Source organism: Toxorhynchites rutilus, chromosome 1 (genome assembly GCF_029784135.1).
Source record: "Toxorhynchites rutilus septentrionalis strain SRP chromosome 1, ASM2978413v1, whole genome shotgun sequence".
Taxonomy (NCBI): domain Eukaryota; kingdom Metazoa; phylum Arthropoda; class Insecta; order Diptera; family Culicidae; genus Toxorhynchites; species Toxorhynchites rutilus.
Genome location: NC_073744.1, coordinates 157,907,466 through 157,928,964, shown reverse-complemented (window position 1 = coordinate 157,928,964; position 21,499 = coordinate 157,907,466). Strand labels below are relative to the sequence as shown.

The following is a 21,499-nucleotide window of genomic DNA, read 5'->3' as shown; positions in this document are numbered from 1 at the left end:
GGAAACGGCTCGATGTAACACCCTGCGTGAACGAATGTTAATCCGGTGTATTCATAATCCGCCGGAAAGCACCAGTAAAGCAACTCTGGTATCGTGTTGGGGAGGCTAATTTGGTCATCCTTTTCCATCCTTCAATTCAAACTGATTTGCACAAAAAAAAAATCAAACAATTAAAAAATCTTTATTCGAGAACTCTTCCTCACGGAACTTCAAAATTTATATATGTGCAGTATAGCCTACTATGGAGAATGCCCAACTATCCACGCCATTATGGTGCGTCGCATGTTAAGGGTCAGGTTCTTAGAGCCAAAGTTCATCGCTTTGATATGGAACGATGGTGACAGGTGCGGGTGGAAGGCGTAAATATGTCCAAGGTATCCGAAGGAGATCATCTGGGCCAAAAAGACGAACGGTAAGCGGTTCAGTCGTCTCACGATCGGTGGAAGGTTCTCTCCGGTCTTCATCCAGTGCTCCCAGGATATCTGTTTGAGAAAGAAGGAAATCAGGTGAGTACGATGCTGAATTTTACTTTTCTCTCTCTCTTTTCTACGCTTTAAATAGTATCATTTCATATATTTTTTTCCGTATATTTATTACAATGAATGTATTGCACTAGGTCGTGCAGAATCAATCAAATTAATTTTTCATGTGCATTGTGCTTGAAAAAAACTTTATTTGCTTCTTTTTCGCCATGCTGTGAAATAAAATTGAATTATAATTGAGTTGAAAAAAGTCTAGAAGCCAATAATACTGGAATTTCAGTATCTTCCAAAATGTGATTTGTGCTACCATTATTTTAAGGAGGGGACCCCGGTCTGGTAGATCGAAAAAATTGAATTTTTGTTTTTTTTTGCATTTTTGAAAAGTTTATGCCCTCAGAAATGTTGTCCTAAGAGGAATTTTCGATATTTGACTTCGTTGGAAGTTGGAACGAAAAGTAGGAAGTTACCTGATATGTGCCACGTGCATATAGGAGAGCAATAAATGCATTTATTTTTGCAGGAGTAAGATTTCACGTTATTCCCAACACTTGAGAGGCTTCTGCTGTACATTTTTTTTATGTGCTTCCTTATACGATTGTGGATAAGCAGTTATCACTTTACCCATCATAATATGCAACCTCTCTAAAAATATTATGAATTGGCTTTCGTCCAGGTCATGAGTCTGATTCAATTTCGCTAAATTGTACCCTTAGCCGCAATTTCGATATATCGATCTTCCACATGATTTTCACTTTCAGAATTTGATTACGGTCCTTCTCTTTTTTGTCATCTACTTTCATTTGAATTTTTTTTCGTCTCCACTTTCTTTACATGAGGACTCATATTCTGCCGTAGTTTCAAATGAGTCATCATGCTGTTCTGTGCTACCCACTTCACTTTCAGATAATTTGTCTTCACCAAATTCCTAATTCCCAAAATCCAGGAAAATCCAAACACTCTTCATCTATGTAATTTATAATTTCAAATACCTTGAATATTTCGACATTTTGGGATAAGAATTATTAGCAAAAAAAATGCATGACATGCAAAATAGCACTATGATTTTGAATGGTTCCTGTAAGCTCGCTAGGCTATTCATTATCAGCAACACAAATCATTCTATTCATTCACAGATACAACACAATACAGCAAAATAAATAAATCAATAGCAAAAAAAGTGTAATGCAACGGTTTTGTATCACAACCACACATAGGGGTAGTGGGGGTAATACCTTGCTTGTTTGGTAGTATAACTATTAAATATCGACACCGTATTGATAGTCATTTTATGTTTGAGACATTTTATGAGTTTTGTGTCACCCTGTATTTCAGTGGAGCTGTCGCATGTCAAGATACAAGGTTTTCCATTTCGGACTTCCGAAAGTATACAGCCCTGCGCTGACAACCGTTTGACATAGCTGTCAACCAAAGCGTCATATCGTTAGCTGAATGTCTGCCATTTTACAATATGGATCGTTTTAGCATCGCACAACGTGTTAATTTTGTTAAATTATACTATAAATATGATGAAAAACCGGCAAATGTTTTTCGAGCATTACGGACGGATTTTGGTCGTCATGGACGGCCTACAGAGCACACAATAGCTAATATAGTGCGTAAATTCGAACAAACTGGATCCGTAGCGGATATTGTGAAACCTATGCATCATCGTAATGTGCGTTCGGCCGAAAATATTGCTGCTGTTGCTGCCAGTGTGGAGGATGGCCCGAATGTTTCGATTCCACGGCGTGCTCAGCAATTGGGCTTGTCAAACACATCATTGTGGCGAATTTTGCATTTGGACTTGCGCCTACATCCATATAAAGTCCAACTGGTACAAAAATTAGAGCGTGATGACCATGGAATGCGTCGGGCATACGTCGATTGGGTGAACGAACAACAGCAGCAAAATGCTGAATTTTCGCATTAAATTTTCTTCAGCGATGAGGCACATTTCGAGCTCGGTGGCTATGTGAACACCCAAAATTTCCGTATATGGGGCTCAGAAAATCCACACGTGATTGTTGTGAGGCCATTGCATCCGCCAAAAGTCACTGTTTGGTGCGCATTATGGTCTGGTGGAGTCATTGGGCCGTATTTCTTTGAAAATGAGGACGGCGAGACGGTAACTGTGAATGGTGAGCGCTATGGCCGCATGTTAACCGATTTTTTTTTTGCCACAAATTGAAGATATGGATACGGATGACATGTGGCTTCAGCAGGACGGCGCCACGTGCCACACAACACGACCGAACATGGCCATATTATGAACGAAATTTGAGGGACGCATAATTTCGCGTTTTGGTGATGCCAATTGGCCGTCCAGATCATGCGATTTGAACCCGCTAGACTTTTTTTTGTGGGGTTATGCGAAAGACCGCGTCTATGCCAACCCTCCGCAAACTCTTGAACATTTGAAAAACAACATTCGTGAAGTTATGACCGAGATACCGCCCCATATGTGCCGAAAAGTCATCGAAAATTACCTGTTCCGGATCAAGGTGTGTGAGGAAGCCCTAGGTGGAAATTTGAATGATGTTGTATTTCTTTAATTTGAAATAAAAGTTTCATCGAAATTCGAATTCTAAGTGTGTTTTATTTCAATTTACTTTCGGAATTTAATGTTGGAAAACCCTGTATAAACAAAAACTAAATAACGCTCTTTCGGTAGCCATTCGACCGTAGTTTTGTGCGTTTCGAATTTAAGGAATTTCTAGTGAAATTTAGTTTATTTGACCTAATTTTTGCGATGAATCAACAGTTTGGACGACTGTTCACATATGCTAGGGGAGGTGAACAGATATTTTGTTCAATTTCAGTGATTATTTCGCATATTTCGCAATTCGTTGTTTGGGGGGCAAAGTGGTCAGTGGAGGATTACTACTGACAATGTTCTGTTTTAAAAGGCTGATATACCTTATCACCTTCTGCTCCTCAAGCGGTCCCTTTTGTGGTTTTGATCCAGGAAAAATATGCCACCCCAACCAAAACCAATCCTTATTTTGAAAAACGTTATGCGTTTACTACAACGTTACAACGAGAAAATTTCAATTACGATTCTAGGTGAATAGGCCTAGCTCATTTCATACCTAGTACCTACTATTTCAATAATGATTTAAACAAATTTGGCCAAGAAAACACACATAAATCTAATTCTTCTAACGTGATATGTGCGAGTAACCACTTTGCCCCCCACAGGTGCCACTTTACCTCCTCACTAGAAAAAAATGTTCGATTTTTCAACCTTTTTTCTAATAATGAAAAATGTACTATTTTCAATTTCCATAATAAAATCCGCTTACTATCATGAACTACAATAAGTTGAGCTACAGTATTCTTCGAAGAACGGGAATTTTAGTGGTATGTGGACACAGGTAATGGACATGTTCCACATTCCCCCCAGTTCCCCTACATAGCACATGAGTGTTTGTACGGGTCAAATGACCCGTTGCGGTAGTTAGGGCAGATTACAAATATTTCTTCGTGAAAAAATGAACAAGAGATGAGGAAATATTTAAAAATACATTCGATGCATGTTTTAAGAAAAGTAGTGTAAGCAAATGACGATGTAATAATGTTGTTTGCAAGAAATTCTCGCAAAAAGTTTAAAATGGGTCATTTGACCCCTCGTGGTAGGTTAAGTGTTAAAATGCCCAAAAAAAGGCAATATTCTGAAGAAAGCCTAAATCATGAATGGAGCAGTATGATGACAGTAAATTCAAGCAATGAGAAATGCAACATCTACTTGAAAATTACACTTTTTTTCGTTCAAAAAAGGTGATTTTTAAATCCGGACAAACCATGATCATAATTTCTTTTTGAAGAAAATCGTTCAAAAATATAAAATATTGAATAGTTTGAACGCCTTATGGTGTTACTAACAACTAGAGGTTTTTCAACAAACCCAAACTTGTCTTGATTACATGTGATTTTCATGAAGAAAAATCGAATTGCATTTACTAATTGTATGAAAATACCCAAAATCGGACAAACTAACATCATTTACCTTATGTGAAATTGAAGGAATGCATACAACCCTGCTAGTTTGTTTTCATTTTAAAATAAAATAAAATTGTAACAGAAATTGCAAAAAGTGTTAGATTCGATTCGGCTGATTCTGCCATTTTTCTCTGTTTTATAGTGACTTTCAACACCTTTGGCTGGTTCGTCACTTTATTTCCATTTCGGAAGAATGTTGGGAGTGAGAATTGACTCGTCGCTTTTAGTGTGAGAGATATCGTTCTGAATCATATTTCGGAGAGCTTCATACTGAAATGCTTAATGCTCTGATGATCTATATTTATAAAAATGGATTTCTGTCTGTCTGTCTGATTCTTATGGACTCGGAAACTACTGAACCGATCAACATGAAAATTGGTATGTAGAGGTTTTCGGGGCAGGGGAAGTTTTTCGTGATAGTTTGAGCCCCCTCCTCCCTCTCAAAGGGGGGGGGGGGGGGTGCTGCCATACAAATGAAACATAAATTTCTGCATTACTCGAGAATTATTCAAGCAAATGAAACCAAAGTTAGCATATTGAAATCTTAGGATGCAAAAAATGTTTTTATGATGGTTAGACTCTCCAACCCCCTCTATAAGAAGGTCTGCCATAAAATTGAAACACAAATTTCTGCATAACTCGAGAATTATTCTTGTTATTGAAACCAAATTTGGCATGTGAAGGTTTTAGGGTGCAATAAATGCTTTTACGGTGGTAAGACACTCCAACCCCCTCTCTAAGGGAGAGCTGCCATACAAATGAAAGGCAAATTTCTACATAATTCAAGAACTAATCAAGCAAACTGAACCAAATTTGTCATATGGAGGTTTTAGAGTGTAATAAATGTTTCTATGATGGTTAGACTCTTCAGACTGTCATACAAATGAAACACAAAATTGAAAATTTTCGGAAAACTCTGTAGGACAAAGGGAAAACTTCGGAAAATTAAATTCCCATATGTTCTACAATTACATAGTGACAAGTGTTGTTAGTCCATTTGATGTTTGCGCTAGCGAAATTGATCTTTGTTCGAAACTGAAAATGGATTTTAATGTAAGGAAACGTTCTCCTATATCTTCTTCTATCTATACCAAAAAAGGATCGCCGGATGTGTTGAAAAGAGCAGAACTTGAGGAAGGAATTGTCCGATTTAGGGCTGTGTTTATTCTATCATATTTTCTGTATAAAACATTTATTCCATGTAACGGAGAAACATGTTATTTGCAAGTGGTTTGTAAATTTTGAACGAGAATTCTGAAATTCTGTCTGAAAATAATTTGATATTATAATGATGAGTTTTGTTAGAAATACTAGGAATTTTATAGTAAAAGGTACATTCAACGGGGTCGAATAGAAGATCAATCAATGAACAGTTCTGCGATTGGACCCATGAACTTGCTCATAGTAAGGAAACCTGAATGTTTGAAGGTATTGATAACAAAAAACAAATTTTGGGCGGGACGAAGTTTGCCGGGTCAGCTAGTATAACTATAAAATTACCATCAAAATTGATTCTTTAGAGTAACCCTTTAGCTATATCATCAGGGCATTGAGCATTTCATTTTATTATTACAGAGTGTCCGAAATATGATTCGGAACGGTACGGATGTTATCACTACGCCAGATCGCCTGCCTCTTATTTCGAAGATAATTTAAAGCAAATATTGCTTGCGACGACGCTTACAGTGGTTCGTGCGAAGGTATTGGTATCTCCCCTATTCTGCACTGCGAGTGACATGAGTGACACTTTGTTCTGGCAGTAACCTTACATTTTAGTAGATATTTTATATCCGAGTGGATAACACAAGAGGGCACGACTTCAAATCTCATGGCAACTATAGTGCCGCCTTTCGTATTCGGGAACACTGTGACTCGAGATATCTCGCGTTACTCAAGGCCTCAATCGTATGTTCAGACAAAGATTCTTGGGTAAAATTTTCCATCAGGTCGACTAACACAAGCTTCGTTGTTCGGAATGGCGACGGATCTACAATTCACGATCGTGATTACGATAGTCATTAAATGGTCTAGGCTTGTGAAACAAATTTTCGACAGAACACGCATTTGTACACGCTACATGGAAGTGAATCTTTCCGTGGTGAAATGGCAATTGCAACTGAGAATTTTTTGACGTAGGACTACGTCTTTCATTTCTATACCGGGGTGTAAAATCAAAGTTTCGAAAACGAAAGCGTTACGCCGGAGACCGAGATTTTGAGCATTAATAGCTCCTAAACAACTGAACGAAATGGTATGATAAACATTTCATTCGAAAGATAAAATGTCTACGCGTTATATACTTGTTACTTTTTGATCCAAAAACTTGTTTCAATAGTCGTAAAATTGTTTTCAAAACAGGCTATTGAAATCACCAATCGGTATATAAGCGAGCGCCGCTCGAAAATCCACTCAGTTATAATTGAACAGCGATTGGAGCATGTTGTCGCTGTTGTGGTGAAGCTCTTCGTTTATCATCAAAGCGTGGATGAACGGTGTCACCAAGAGCCTGTTTGTGCACCTTAGGCATCCATCAGGAGGAGAGTGATGCCACAAACGGTTCCCCGGGAAGAGATCAGAGAAGCCGCCACACACACACATACACGCGCGGAACTCTTCGTTTGGATGTCATTCAGCATCGAGAAAATTCCGGAAAGATTCAATCGTTGCTGAAAAATAATCTGCCAGTTCCCCTGGGAATTGAAAAATACATTCATGGGAATAAGTTTATTTTAATGTTTTCTAACCATATAACACAGCGACCAAATATTTTTCAATCAAGTGCTATTAACAGGTGGTTATCGAGATAGCATTAACCACTGGTAAGCTGCGAGTATCGAGGAAAATCTGGAAAGAACTAATCGTTGCTGAAAAATACTCTGCCAGTTCCCCTGGGAATCGAAACATACATTGATGCGAAAGAGTTTATTCTAATGTTTTCTATCCAAATAACACTGCAACCAAATACATTTGGTTTTGTGATTTTTCAATCAAGTGCAATTAGCAGGAAAGCTTCTGGAGATTATTCTTCCCCATCAGTAGGAAATGTTCGTTTCCAATATTGGATGCGCGCGCAACGGAAAATGTTTCGCATCGCGAAAAACATAATTCTCAATCGATTATTGCTCAGTCGCTGAAAGTTTCAAACTCAGAGAGTTCATTCGCCTCCAGTTTGCCTTCCAAATCGCCATCGTAAGCCACACCTTCTTTCTATTCAATCACGGACAAAAAGCATACTTAAGCGATATTCTGGTGGTGAAACGCATTCATTTTTCGTGAGGACATCGACAAGACAACATCGTTACTGAACGAGTTGAACGAGCTGGATGGTGAGGGATCAAGGGATTCATTACCTGGCCTGACCTAACCTGAAACGCATTCAGTTTGTTTGGGACTGAGACGGAGCGCAGAAAAGCCGATCCATCAGAAAGAGAAGAGAAGACGACCGAGAGAATACATAATACATAATACAATAGAACATCGAAAATTGGTTCCGCTTGAGACATCGGAGCAACCGCCACAAACACACACACACACACACATATTTACGCGCGCAACTCGCTGGTTATCGAGAAGAATCCGGAAAGAAGTGATCGTTGCTGCAAAATAATCTGCCAGTTCCCCTTGGAATTGAAAATTCCAAGCGAAAGAGTTTATTTTAACGTTTTCTATCCATATAATATTGCGACCAAATACAATTGGTTTTGCGATTTTTCAATCAAGTGCAATTAACAGGTGGTTATCGAGTTAGCATTAACCACTGGTGGTGGACTTCAGGAAGAATCCGGAAAGATATCGCTGCTGCAAAATGATATGCCAGTTCCCCTTGGCATTGAAAATAACTTGCAAGCGAAAGAGTTTATTTTAATGTTTTCCAACCATATAACACTGCGACCAATTACATTTGGTTCTGTGATTTTTCAATCAACTGCAATTAGCAGGAAAGCTTCTAAAGATTATTCCTCCCCATCAGTAGGATATTTTCGTATCCAATATTGGATGCATAAAACCTTGTATCTCCAACGTAACGCTCTCATTTTCGAAGTCCCCCAAATATTCATTTATTCATTCATTCAGAATGGATTTAGATTCAACTTCAAACAAATGATCACTAAATCAACGATAGTCCTACGTCACCATTGCGGTTATACCATCGATATAACCCACTTCCTGTTTTTTTACTGACTTTTTACTTCACATACTAGAAGATGAATAGAATGAATCTAATATTCATAAACTCACCTCAATCGCTTTGGTGAAAGCCAGCGTGAAAACCTGATACTTGGGATACAGCCAGTACGCACAGCCAGCTAGGAATCCGGCAACGGTGGACAGTCTCGGGCTATCGGGGAACTGCCGGCGGGTCTGTATACAACAGGTGGCCCTATAGATGCCAACATAGAACGCCAGAAACAGCCCTAGCTTGGTGTTGCAAGCGGATAAGAATTCACCAAGAAACAGCGAACGGTTCTTCATCAACAGTGATGATTTGGTGATGAGCGCCCTTACGGATTCGAGTATCAGTCCGATTGTGGCGTACTTCAGCATCCCATCGAGCAGATGATGGATGCAGCCGTGTTTGTGGTGGCACGGTCCCTGTCCCTCGCTGCTGCCACCCGCTTGTGGTGAGGGCGGGTTGATGAGCCTGAAGATAGAGAACGTTATGTATTTAATTTGATGCAAAATGGGAGATGAGCCGTTGCTACCAGAATTGTTTCACATGTCCGCTGTGTAGCCAGGTCATGATGATCGCACTGAGGGACATGAAGCTCAAAGTTCCAAACCATTTGGATGTTCTGAGGCGTTGGATGATAGCCGGGCGACTTTTTCGTATCATTGTCTCGACCATCTTCAAAATAATTACAATGTTAAACCATACAGTTGTGGTGAAAAATTTGAAATTTTACCATATTGAAGAAGGTGATTCCCTGTAGACGCAGATGCTGTGGAGGAAGCCTCGGCCCGAGCGCCACACCGAGAAGGCAGGGCCAAAACATTACGCACCAATAGTTGAGGTATCCGAACAAGTTGCTTTGTTTACATTGGATGGAAATGAGTTTTGATTTTTATTTGCCGGGGAGGTCAAATACTCACGAGAAGCCACATTGGAAGGTCAGTGATAGCGCCGCTTGAACGTACGTTGCGATTGAAATATAAACATACTCTAGGAAGTGATTTATAAGATACGATCGGGTGACCCCGTCCTGTTTCACCAGCGGTGGGAGCTATGAATCATCAGTATCAACGTCAACGTTTGATGCACTTACACTAGTGGGACTTAATCAGGTCAATTGAACCTACCACAAGCAGTGGAATGTACAGTTTGAAACTCCCGGGCATGATGCGCTTCCAAAGATCCAAAATGTAATGTGTACAGCTTTCGAAACGCGGATGCCACAGGTCACGACAGGTCTTACCGACCGAAGCTTCGTAGAAGCACTTACTCAGGGAGGACATGTTCACAGGACGAGCGTTCGGAACGAACTGTGTTTTCGAGAAACGCATATTTCTGATCGTGTTTCGTACAGAGTCAACTTTATTCGGGTAATGTTATGAATATTCAAAAAATAAACAAGCGTTCGCTTTATGCCTTATTCCACTCGTGCTCAAGCATCCAGCTGAGCAGACGCCGCTTCAGCCGCTCTACCCGGTTGTCCGAGCAGAAGTTGATGGCTTTGCTGTTGAACGGTGGCGAGAGGTGCGCATGGAAAACCAACGTGTGGTACATGTACCCCACGGCAAACATGTGTACGATCCGAAGGTAGGGGATCTGGTCGAGCTTCAGAACCCACCAGGGTAGATCGTGGGTCGTCTTGAAGAAATGCTGCCAGGACATCTGGAAAAGAGCGATTTTTGCGTGAAAAAATAATGTATCTAGTTAATCAGCATCCTGTTTTACCTCAACGAACTTGGTGAAGGCTATTGTAAACACCTGGTACCGAGGGTAAATCATGTAGGACATCCCGCAGAGGAACGATGCGATCTTGTTGTTGAGGGGGCTTTCTTTGCCACTGTGGCGACTAAGGACACAGCATAGCAAACGATAGCTGCCAATATAGGTTGCCAGGAAGAGCATCAAATCGAAGCTGAATCTCCTCCAAACGGCTGGCAAAAATCTGGACGAATCCTTATACAACAAGGGTATCATCGAGAAAATTGCCCGAACGTAGTCGATTATGAAACCGGTGAGAGCGTACTTGAGGATTCCCTGTGCGGGAGTATTCATAGGTCATGCATTTGTCGGATGAAAAATGGTGAAGGCACTTACATCCAATATGAACGCATCGCACGACTTTTCATGGGAACAAACCTTACGATCACAAGGAGTGATCAGGCCCAGTATTTTGCTCGTGTCCACGGAATTCTCTTGTGCGTCTTTTATTTTAGTGGGATACATCATCCAGAAGTGTTTAATGTTTCCGTTCTGCAGCAAATCCATGATTCTCGCGTTAAATATCATGAAAAGTAACGTTCCGCAGAGCTTCGACTCGCGTAGCACTTCCACCAGCCGGAGTTTGCTTTTGGTTAGCACGACCTGAAGCATCTACAAGAGGAGCATTGATGTTGAAAGAAACGCGTTATCACCTGAATCGAAACGCACCATGTTGAAGTAGGTAATTCCTTGCAACCTGAGATGTGCCTTGGACAGCCTAAGACCGACAAAGGCTGCACTGAAAAATCCTGGCATTGCCATCACCCAAAAGAAGTGTAGTTTGCCAAATAATTTGCTACGAATCAATATAATTATCAATTCAAATACTTAATGCTGTAGATCACAACTTACTAAAACACACACTGCAGTGTTAGACCCACGATCCCGATGGCATACGTTTTGAAGGATAGATCATTGTAACTCTTCAGTTCATCCCACCAGTATTGCCATGAATATCCACCGCCCTTCAACAGGGGCGGTATCTATACAAAAAAAAACAAAGAAACAGAACAAACATAACCTCGCCCGTTAGGGAACCGGCAATCCGACCAGCATAAACATAAAACAACGACATCAACATTACCACCAGCAACGGCATGAACAGTTTGTAGCTGCCGGGCACCAGCCGTCGGACACTTTCGACGAACGAAATCCAGCACGAGGCGTACTCAGGGTGGCAAAGGTCACGGCAGGTCCGGCCGGCGGTGACCTCGTAAAAGCATTTGCTCAGCTCGGACATGGTGCGGCGTTGTTCACACGACGAATCCAGAGAACTACTGAATGAACGAAAAAAGTCGCATGCATGTGGCAATCGTCGTTGTCGCGATCGTATTTTAGAACTTCATTTGCATTCGATTTCCAGATCAGTTTTGGCGGGTGAAATATGAACAGTAGAGTCCTAATGCTTTCGGTCTGGCGAGTAAAATTGATTTCAGTTAACATGTTTGCATATATTTCAACTACAAAGTGTAAAAAATCTGCTAAACCATTGGTTCAAAAAACCTTAGAAACAAATGCGGCATTATCCCGTTGTAAAATTACAAACAACCTAAATGGCACCAAGAAATAGTTTTGCTAGATTTGCGGATGCAGTCCGAGCCCTGAAAACATAGAATGATAAAACTTCAACCAACTTATTAAAAAAAATCCTTAATTTACTCACTGCGAGTACGAGCACATGTCGGTGAACTTCAGCGCGTACTTGGACATCGCGTACGGATAGTAGGCTCGGCTGTACAAATTGTAGTTGATCAGTATCACCCAAACGATCGAACTAATGGGCAGCTGGTGAAGTCGTTGAATCGCCTTCGATCGAGTGTACATCTCCCCCAGGAAGTTCCAACAGTTCTGTGCCATAGCGGTCACCGCTAAGTTGAACACGTTGTAGTTGGGTGATAGAGAATAGGACAACCCACTAACGGCACCGGCCAGGGTGCTGTCGCTCATGGATACTTTTCCTCGAAAGCGAGCCAAGAGACAGGTTGCGAGCTGCAAGAAGAGTCGCGAGCGGTGGTCGATAAGCTAATCTAACCTAATCGTTAGCACTTACTCTGAATAGTCCATTGTACAGAGTCAGAAAGGCGACAAACTTGAATCGGATACTGGAGATGGACCTCAGCACCATTGCAGGTTGTCGCCGAATCTTGGCAGCGGAACCAATCAACTTCCGGGCTAGTTCCAAAATCATGCCGAAGGTGAAACAAGTCTTCATTCCCTCTAGGATGTAATGCAGACAGTCGTTGCGATGGAAGCATGGTTTGGTTGTTTGATCGATCGCTGAGTTAAGATTTTTCTTCAATGGTGAGAAAAACCTATGGATAAAAAATCATTCTACATCTCTCCTGATAACAAGAGTTGTTAAATGAGGGAGTGGTTTAATATTAGATCTTCAATGACTTTTCCTTATGATCAATACACTAGAGATTCTGGGCCTGATTCTCGAATACACTTCACGGTGGAAACGAAATAAACGGCACGCCATTGAACTACGTTTTACGAGTTAGTGAAGTGTCGAAGATAACGATGAGTTTTCAGGCAGAATTAGCACTTTGCAAATGAAAAATCATTAATGAAAATTAACTTCTTCGTATCAAACTGGTATTCAATGTGAGTGGAAAAGTTTGTTTTCTTCATGTGATATAATATTCTCATACAAAAATTTAATCTGAAGATAATTTGATATTATAATGATAAATTTAGTGGGAAACTAATCTCGCATCCAGATGTCGACACCGTACCGTTGTCATCGCGAATGCGTTTCATACCGTTTCCACCGTGAAGTGTATTCGTAATGTATTCGAGAATCAGGCCCTCTATCTTTTATGTACACTACTCCCAAAGTGAAAGTGATTTTTTTGTCACATTTTTTTTCCATTCATTCATTTTTTGAAGGAGTATCATTATCCAACAAACTTATCGTTTCGTTATGAATTTCCGAAGCCTTTACTTTTTCGACGTAGGAATACATCTATATTCAATAACTTATATACTTTAACTTTTAATAAACTTTTTGGTGGTTCTGAATAGAACCTTCGTTGTTGTCATTGGCGTTAGTGTTCTTGAATCATAACTTTGGTGCTGTCGATGGTGTTGTTGAATTCGTTGTACCCAGCAGAATTTGGGTTTTTATTTTATTTCTACACAATTTCTGAATTCTTTCTCACTTCCGTTTGACTTCTTTTGCTTCTTGGATTGTTTTATTGGGGCTTTGTATTTAAACGTTCTTGAACGTTGTTTTGGTGGTGATGATAAAGATGATGTCTTGAATTATAAAGGCTTTGAATTTCACTAGTTGTTCGCCTGTAATACCCTTGGAAAAGGACAATTTAGAAAACATATTTTGAGCTCACCATCTTGATTTTTTGCTAACGCGATGGTGTGTCGTCAATGACGATTTTTACAAGTTTCCGGATTTATTTATCCGTGTTAGTGAAACACATTCTGGTCTGCAAAAATGTATGCAAGCACAAGTAGAGGAAGGGTGGTAAAGACGGACACCTTAAATAAATGTTGATTTCTTTTGGTGAATTTCACAAAAAATATATAGCTATCTCACCAAAAATTGATAGTCTAGGTCTCTTTTTATAATAAAATTTGTCTTCGAGGGTGAAATTCCGCAAAATGAATGTGTCCAGCATCTTTGAAATAATAAAATTTAATCGGGAAAGACGGACACTAAACTAAGTACTTTTAAGTACTTAGTACCTTAGTAAGTTTTACTAAGAAACTAAATACTCGATAAGTTTTGAAGGCTTCAAAAAGGCCTTGAAAATGATCGTAAAAAAGGGTAGACTAAAATCACCTAGAAGGCCTTGTAATTTTTCTAATTTTTTCATGTTTGAAATAGCTTACGGCATTCGGAATGACAAAATCGGATTACGTTTCAAAACCCGCTCTGCTCTCCATGATATTTGGTTGCCCTTGCAAACTTAGTTAATGGGCATCTCGTAAAAAAAGAAGGAGGAGATAATCAAATTGTTTTCAAAACAAAATGTTTGTTCTTCGGCGGTGGAGTATCGTCTTACCCTTGTCGGACTTGATTAGAGTTTTATTTTCATCAATATTTCTGGAGTAAAAATGAGAAAACTTCTCTTCCAGTTTATCGAATCAGCGGTGAAGTGATAGTAGACCCACACGTAACGAAAAATACCCCTAAAAATTACTCGATAACAATGAGAACTTTATTTTCTGCAGACGAAAATTTACATCGAGCTGCTCTTTGCTCAGCTAGGTGTACACAGTGAGTATCAAAGGTATTGATACGATATATTGCATGTTTGTTCATCATTAAAATTTCAAATAAAAATCTAATTCATCAATCATACATAGGTGTCCGTCTTTCCCGACTTCCCTCTATACCCACAGCTTGATTTTGATGATGTTTTGTGGTCATCAGCTCAATTCTTATCGCACCAGCACATTACAGTACCTTAAAATGAGGCTTCTTCAACAAAATGAATAAACGGCGCGAAAAAGGTGCGAAATCCGAAATCAGCTTTTTCATTTAACTTTTATTCAATCGCTTGTTTCTGAGAGTATATAGTATTCTTTGTCGTAAAAGATACGAAAATATTCCGAAATTAATTGTTGTGGAACGGTTTTTATTCAAAGAATACAGTCTTCACCGATGGGAATCTTCTACAGACTGAAATTCTTTGCGTTTTGACGCCTCTCAAAACCAGGAATCATCGCATGAATTCGCGAAAACGGTATGATCGATGGTGAAAAGTCATCAATACTCCCAAACCATTTCTAAATTCACACAATCTCTCCCCCGGTAAACCTTTCTTCTTGGCCTTTCTAAAGACTAATGGCGAATGATCTGGAAAAGTTTAAAACCCCTATAATTCAAGACAACGTCATCGTCAACACCAAAACATCCCCAAATAAAGAAAAACAAGAAGAAGAAGAAGAAGAAGAAGAAGAAGAATAAGAAGAATGAGAATAAGAATAAGAAGAAAAAGAAGAAAAATAAGAAGAAAAATAAGACGAATAAGAAGAAGAAGGAGAAGATGAAGAAGAAGAAAATAATAATAGTAATAATAAAAAGAATAATAATAATAATAATCTCTCTGCTCTCTGATCTTAATGAAAACCGCATCATTGAGATCCTCGACACCCATGTACAACGGTTGAGTGTTCTATCAAAAAGGTTAAGACGTTATACGGAATGTACGAAAAGGCATGCGGATAATCGTATGTTCAGTATGAACGAAAGGGAGTTCTACAGCCGCATCAAAAAGAAACGCAATAATTACGATGGTGGTCTTCCTGAGATTGACGAAGTTACCCAGTTTTGGTCAGGCTTATGGGAGAACCCTATTCAACACCGAAGTAACAGGATGTGGCTGGCAGAAGAAGAGGAATATGGAAACGGACTTGAAGCAATGCCTGCCGTTATGGTAACCGCCCATGATATCAACGAAGCCATTCGATATTCCAGGAATTGGGCTGCGCCAGGACCAGATTTCGTGCACAATTTCTGGTACAAAAAGTTTTCTTCAACTCATGGGCGAATGGCAGAGTGCTTCAATAAGGTATTAGAAAATCCCCAAACAACACCGGAGTTCGTGACCAGGGGAATTACTCATCTGATGCCAAAGGATCAAGACACAGCGAATGCGGCGAAGTACAGGCCAATAACATGTCTAACGAGCCTGTACAAGCTACTTACGTCGGTGATTAATAAAAAGATACAAAACCATTGCGAAGTTAACGAAATATTAACAGAAGAACAGAAAGGCTGTAAACAGAACACGCGGGGCTGCAAAGATCAAGTCGTTATCGATGCAGTCATCGTCGGACAAGCAAGCCGAAACAGAAGGAACCTGAGTATGGCGTACATTGACTATAAAAAAGCATACGACTCAGTACCGCATACGTACCTGATAAAGGTACTAAAAATGTACAAGATACATGATGGCGTCATCAGGTTTATGGAACACGCAATGGTAAACTGGAGCACCTCGCTTAGTATCACCGACGGAACAACTATGTTGAGATCCAGAACTCTCAATATTCGCAGGGGAATATTCCAAGGTGACACATTCAGTCCTTTGTGGTTTTGCCTTGCGATGAACCCCTTGAGCAGAGCACTCAACCGAAGCAGCCATGGCTACCATATCAACAGAACAACGACAATAAACCATACCTTCTATATGGACGACTTGAAACTGTTTGCGGAATCAACAGAAGCGCTACATAGTCTTCTACAGTGTGTTAGCGACTTTAGTTCCGATGTGCGGATGGAACTCGGAATCGAAAAGTGTAAGGCAGTACAGCTCCACCGTGGACGATTGGTGGAGACTGGAGGATTCCGCATTAACGAGAGTGAAGTGATTCAAGATTTGGTGGAAGGCGAATCCTATAAGTACCTGGGATTTCTGTAATTGAAAGGGATTTGTCACACAAAAATCAAGAAGGAACTCCAGGAACAATTCTTGATCAGAATCAACCAGGTTTTGAAAACAAACCTCTGCGGCGGCAAAAAAATCAAAGCCGTCAATACGTTTGCCGTTCCTTTACTCACGTACAGTTTCGGGGTGCTGAAGTGGACGAAAACCGATTTAGAAACAATAGAAAGAGCAATGAGAGTGACGTTCACAAAACACCGTATGCACCATCCAAAGTCGTCCATAGAAAGATTCACCTTGCCACGTGTTGAAGGAGGAAGAGGTGTCACTGACTGTTACGGACGGAAATGTCAAATCAGGGTCGGTGGTAAAATTTGTTTACGATCTAGGGATAATAAAAGAAATATGTGTTTCCCTATCTCGAGCAACGGCGAGAATAGGAGAAACTGAATTATGAAACACATGTTTTCCCCGTATCTCGTATAGGAGCGAGAAAGGGAGAAAACAACTAGAAAATAGGTACTTAGAATGACGCAGGCAAAAAGAGATTGCCGGATAAGCAGGTAGAACACATGGCAGGAATAACTGAAATGACGCAGGCAAAAGGAGTTTGGCACCAAGGCAAAAAGAGAAGTAATGAATACCCTTGCGCACCAACAGGCAGTTATTATTGTGATAAGATGTTCAGGTAGCTTATCGCTATGTGTGGTGAGGGTAGAATTAAGAACTGGGGAGATAGTTTTAGTATAAAAACTGTAGAAATCACAGAAATAAATGACTCTCGATTCGTCCACGGAAGAAGCGTTTTCTTTGTGAGTAGAATCCGAACCAGCTAGTCAAATTACTAGCATTTAGGGAATTTTGACATTCCCTAGATTAACACTGACATTAGAGCGCTTTAGAGTTCCCAGATCCAGCAGTTGCGGAGTTACTTCGTGGAAAGTCAGACCCGTCACGATATCTATCGCGCTGTCTGTGAAGCGGACCGTGGATTCAGTGCCCTGCATCTGGCGCAGGAGCAGTACGAACTTAGCTGCAATTTGCAGACCATAGAAGAAAAAACAACATCATGGAAGCAAAAGGAACTTCATGGGACACACCCCCATCGTTTAGAGCAAGCGCATATCGACAAAGTATTATCGAACACGTGGCTGGTGCGAGGTGAACTCTTTTCTGAAACAGAAGGGTTTATGGTAGCCATCCAGGACCGGATAATAGCGACCAAAAACTACCGGAAGTACATCTTGCACGAAAACGTTGTTGACTGTTGCAGAAAGTGCAATAAAGTAGGAGAGACGATAGAACACGTCATAGCCGGCTGTGGAGCGCTAGCCGAATCAGCTTATCTCAATCGTCACAACTCGGTTGCCAAGATTGTTCATCAACAGCTAGCATCAAAACGCAACTTGGTAAATCAGTTGGTACCCTACTACAAGTATATTCCGGATCCGGTTTTGGAAAATAGCTGCTACAAGTTGTACTGGGATCGCGAGATTATTACGGATGTCCGAATACCAGCTAATCGCCCTGATATTGTGGTCTACGATAAAAATAAGAAAGAAGTGCTGATAATAGACATTGCAGTACCGTTAGACCACAATCTACAATCTACGTTTGCTGCCAAGATAACCAAGTATCACGACTTGGCAGAAGAACTAAAACAAATGTGGCATTTGAAAGGCATCCGTATTATACCAGTAGTGATCTCTGCTACTGGTTTAGTTCCACACTCTCTCACGCAGTCATTGGAGGAGCTGCAAGTAACAGAGCAGCTTGCGGTTATGCAGAAAGCGGTGATTCTTGGAACGTGTAACATAGTGCGACGGTTCCTGAATCACCATAATTAGAACACGATGATTGTGCAGACACTATTATAAAGAGAAAAAAAGAAAAAAAAAAAGATACCACAGAGCCTAATCCCCCTTTGGCATTTAAGAAGCCCGGGGGTAGGTGAATATTCCAGCTCAATGCTGAGAAGTGCCATAACTCTATATAATAATAATAATAATAATAATAATAATAATAATAACGAGTTCTTTGGCATTTAAGAAGCCCGGGGGTAGGTGAATATTCCAGCTCAATGCTGAGAAGTGCCATAACTCTATATAATAATAATAATATGAAAAATAATAACAATAAGAAGAAGAAGAAGAAGAAGAAGAAGCAAAAAAAAAAAAAATCAGAATCTAACAAAAATCGAATCCAGCAACACCAACGCCAGTGCATATGCCATTATCCTGCTGCATTTCAATCCCCGGCTATGGTAGAGTCTACATTCGTATTCTAAGGAATATTCCATCTTCTCTCCAAAACATTGCTTTCACTCTATTTCGCGATCACAGTCATGTCACTAAGATCGCTATTCCATCGAGAGTACACTTTACGACATTTGATATGATACTTGCGCATTTTGACGTAGGACTTCGTCTTTCGGGAACAAAATGGGCGGTACAAGTTGAAGAACGAAAATCGGTCGCGTCGAGAAAACTTTTTCTATTTCAAAGGATATTTGCGTCAATCGATTTGGGCACTTCATAATAATTTATTACATTGAAGATAATAATATCTATCATGAAACTAACTATCGAACAATTGAAAGCTCTCAACCACTTTCTGAACGGAAATCCCGCGTACTGATTGGCCGATTCGTAAAAGAAATCTTTGCTCTCACATCCAGTCAACTGCACTCCGTAGAAATTAGAATACGGGACTGTGTAACGAAATATGAGTTTGATGTTTGATTTTCTGCTGATGTGCGTCGCATATGCCATATGACTTTGAAAAAAAGGGAATTCAATTTCAGTCGTTGTTTTTGTTTTGTTGTGTTTAATTATAGATTCTAAAACCTGCGTAATTCAGTGCATCATCATCTCTGAGAATTCAAGCAAGCTGTAGCGGCAATATGTGCTCATAGTGAATGTGGACTTGTTCGAGTGCGATTCGATCGCTCCGACATAATATTATCGGTACATGCATCGAGTGCAGAGAATATGCCCTCTGCGCAGTTCGTTTACCGACAAGCCAAATATTCCCATCAATAGCTCCACCCGCTCGCCTACATAGTATGTTTAGTTGGTATAAAAGGAGGTGGCATTCGTGGATTTAATTCAAGAACCTCGTTTGAGGTTTGTGGATCAACCATGCGGACGTGTCTCGGGCCCAATCCTCTTGGAACATTTTCTAGTACGAAGAATCGATCCAAAATATCGGAAATCGAAATTTAAGAAAAAGTTCGAGGTGCTGTATCCAAGACACAACCGCTTAGGACGGTGGACTACGGAATCATTTTTTAAAAATTTGTTGGTTTATCATTTCGGATATTATTTGCGAATACGCCGAAATTTCATAAATAACTCTTTAGTAAAAAGTTCCGCCATTCAACAAGCATCAAACACGCGTCTAACAGATGCACACAGTTGCAGCGATAATGAACGAGAATGAACGTTTATGAAAAATCGTTTCTCGACTCTCGTTCAAACCGTCAACAAAGTTAGAAGCTTGTTGCATCAGCACAGAGTCGATGCGCACGAGAGCAAAAACGAATGGCAACTAAAAGCATCGAAGGTGTGCTATTCACATGTACAGGAAATGAACAAGTTTTAAGTAAGTTTCGCGCAACGAAAACAAACAACACACACAAAGCCAAATACTGATGGCTAGCCTGCATAAATATTATCCGTTTTATTGCCGACACGCCGTCGGAAGCGGCGGTGTCTCGCACGGAAACCTGGAAACATAGGATACAATCCTTTAGCAATGTCCGACCGAGTTTTAGCGAGCGTCGGACGGCATACGTCTCCCGGGGCGTTACGGGTTAATTTTTGTATTGGAATACAATACCGCGCCGCAATATTACTAGGCTATCAACCTTTTTCTGAGTGGTCGTTTCTGGTCCAGTCGTTTTATTCCGGGACCCCCCCCCCCCCCCGCTCCTTTTTTCTATTCTAGCGGCTGCATGAGTTGCCCGTTATTGACAGCTCCATTCGGAAAAGCACACAAGTGGACAGAACAAATGTATGGCGGAATAGGGAATGCTTCCAATTTTCACTAATTTAAACCATACACAGACTATGGAATTTTAATGTATAGTATAGTATATGTATGTCGGAAAAAGTAAATTGAGCATCTCTAGTGGACAACACTAATTGTTCTTTTTGTGTACTGAGGCACTCTCATGCATTGTTTCAACCTGATGTATTAGTTTTAGGGTGATGCTACAATAGGCAAAACCTTTTTAAGAATTTAATAAAAGTTTGATGAATTCGAATCAACTTTATGTCTCGAGGTCCGAAACCGAGTATTTTTGTGGTCAACTGTGATCGGCGGTAGAAATCCCTTTGACAATCTAACAAAATTGGGGGCTCAACCGGGATTTCGCGATACACATGACCCATATGTGGACGAAGTGACTGTGAGTCAAAAATTAAGCAATAGCTCATGAAGTGAAAAGCTATTGGGTACCGAACCGTGCTTAGTTGAACGAAGGATCTATGAAGATCATAAGAAAAGAGTTCTAGTGACTATTTAGCAAGAAAACCAGCGATCAAAGCCGTTACTACATCTCAAACAATAGAAGAGTCGGCATAGTAATTTTATCAGTGATCGTTCGTGTAGCTGAAGACTTTGGACAGCGCGAAAACTAATACTGGCGAGAAATCCACACAATCAGATACGTCGACAAATCCGTTTCATACGTACTAGTACCAGTAGTAATGGATCATTTTCACAACAACCCA

General features: G+C 40.3%; 3 protein-coding genes across 3 annotated transcripts in view; all 3 read right to left on the bottom strand.

The window, feature by feature from the left end:
- Positions 1–165: 165 nt before the first annotated feature.
- Positions 166–9,914, bottom strand: LOC129763365 (uncharacterized). The gene is made up of 6 exons (XM_055762353.1): positions 9,780–9,914; positions 9,573–9,703; positions 9,386–9,509; positions 9,185–9,327; positions 8,721–9,123; positions 166–482 (listed from the first exon to the last, which is right to left on the bottom strand). Exons 1-6 carry the CDS (start codon positions 9,816–9,818, stop codon positions 240–242), a joined length of 1,083 nt encoding a protein of 360 aa, XP_055618328.1. The 5' UTR covers positions 9,819–9,914; the 3' UTR covers positions 166–239.
- A 148-nt stretch (positions 9,915–10,062) lies between these two features.
- LOC129761536 (uncharacterized) lies at positions 10,063–11,661 on the bottom strand. Its single transcript, XM_055759260.1, has 6 exons — positions 11,495–11,661; positions 11,263–11,393; positions 11,080–11,206; positions 10,747–11,022; positions 10,378–10,686; positions 10,063–10,314 (listed from the first exon to the last, which is right to left on the bottom strand). The coding sequence occupies exons 1-6, from the start codon at positions 11,648–11,650 to the stop codon at positions 10,063–10,065; spliced, it is 1,251 nt and encodes a 416-aa protein (XP_055615235.1). The 5' UTR covers positions 11,651–11,661.
- A 265-nt stretch (positions 11,662–11,926) lies between these two features.
- Positions 11,927–21,499, bottom strand: part of LOC129763364 (uncharacterized) — a 34,054-nt gene continuing 24,481 nt past the window's right edge. Inside the window, exons 3-5 of the mRNA XM_055762352.1 lie at positions 12,461–12,722; positions 12,074–12,399; positions 11,927–12,011 (exon numbers count right to left, since the gene is read on the bottom strand). Coding sequence (XP_055618327.1) covers positions 11,960–12,011; positions 12,074–12,399; positions 12,461–12,722 — 640 coding nt within the window. The 3' untranslated portion in view covers positions 11,927–11,959. The remainder of the gene's footprint in view (positions 12,012–12,073; positions 12,400–12,460; positions 12,723–21,499) is intronic.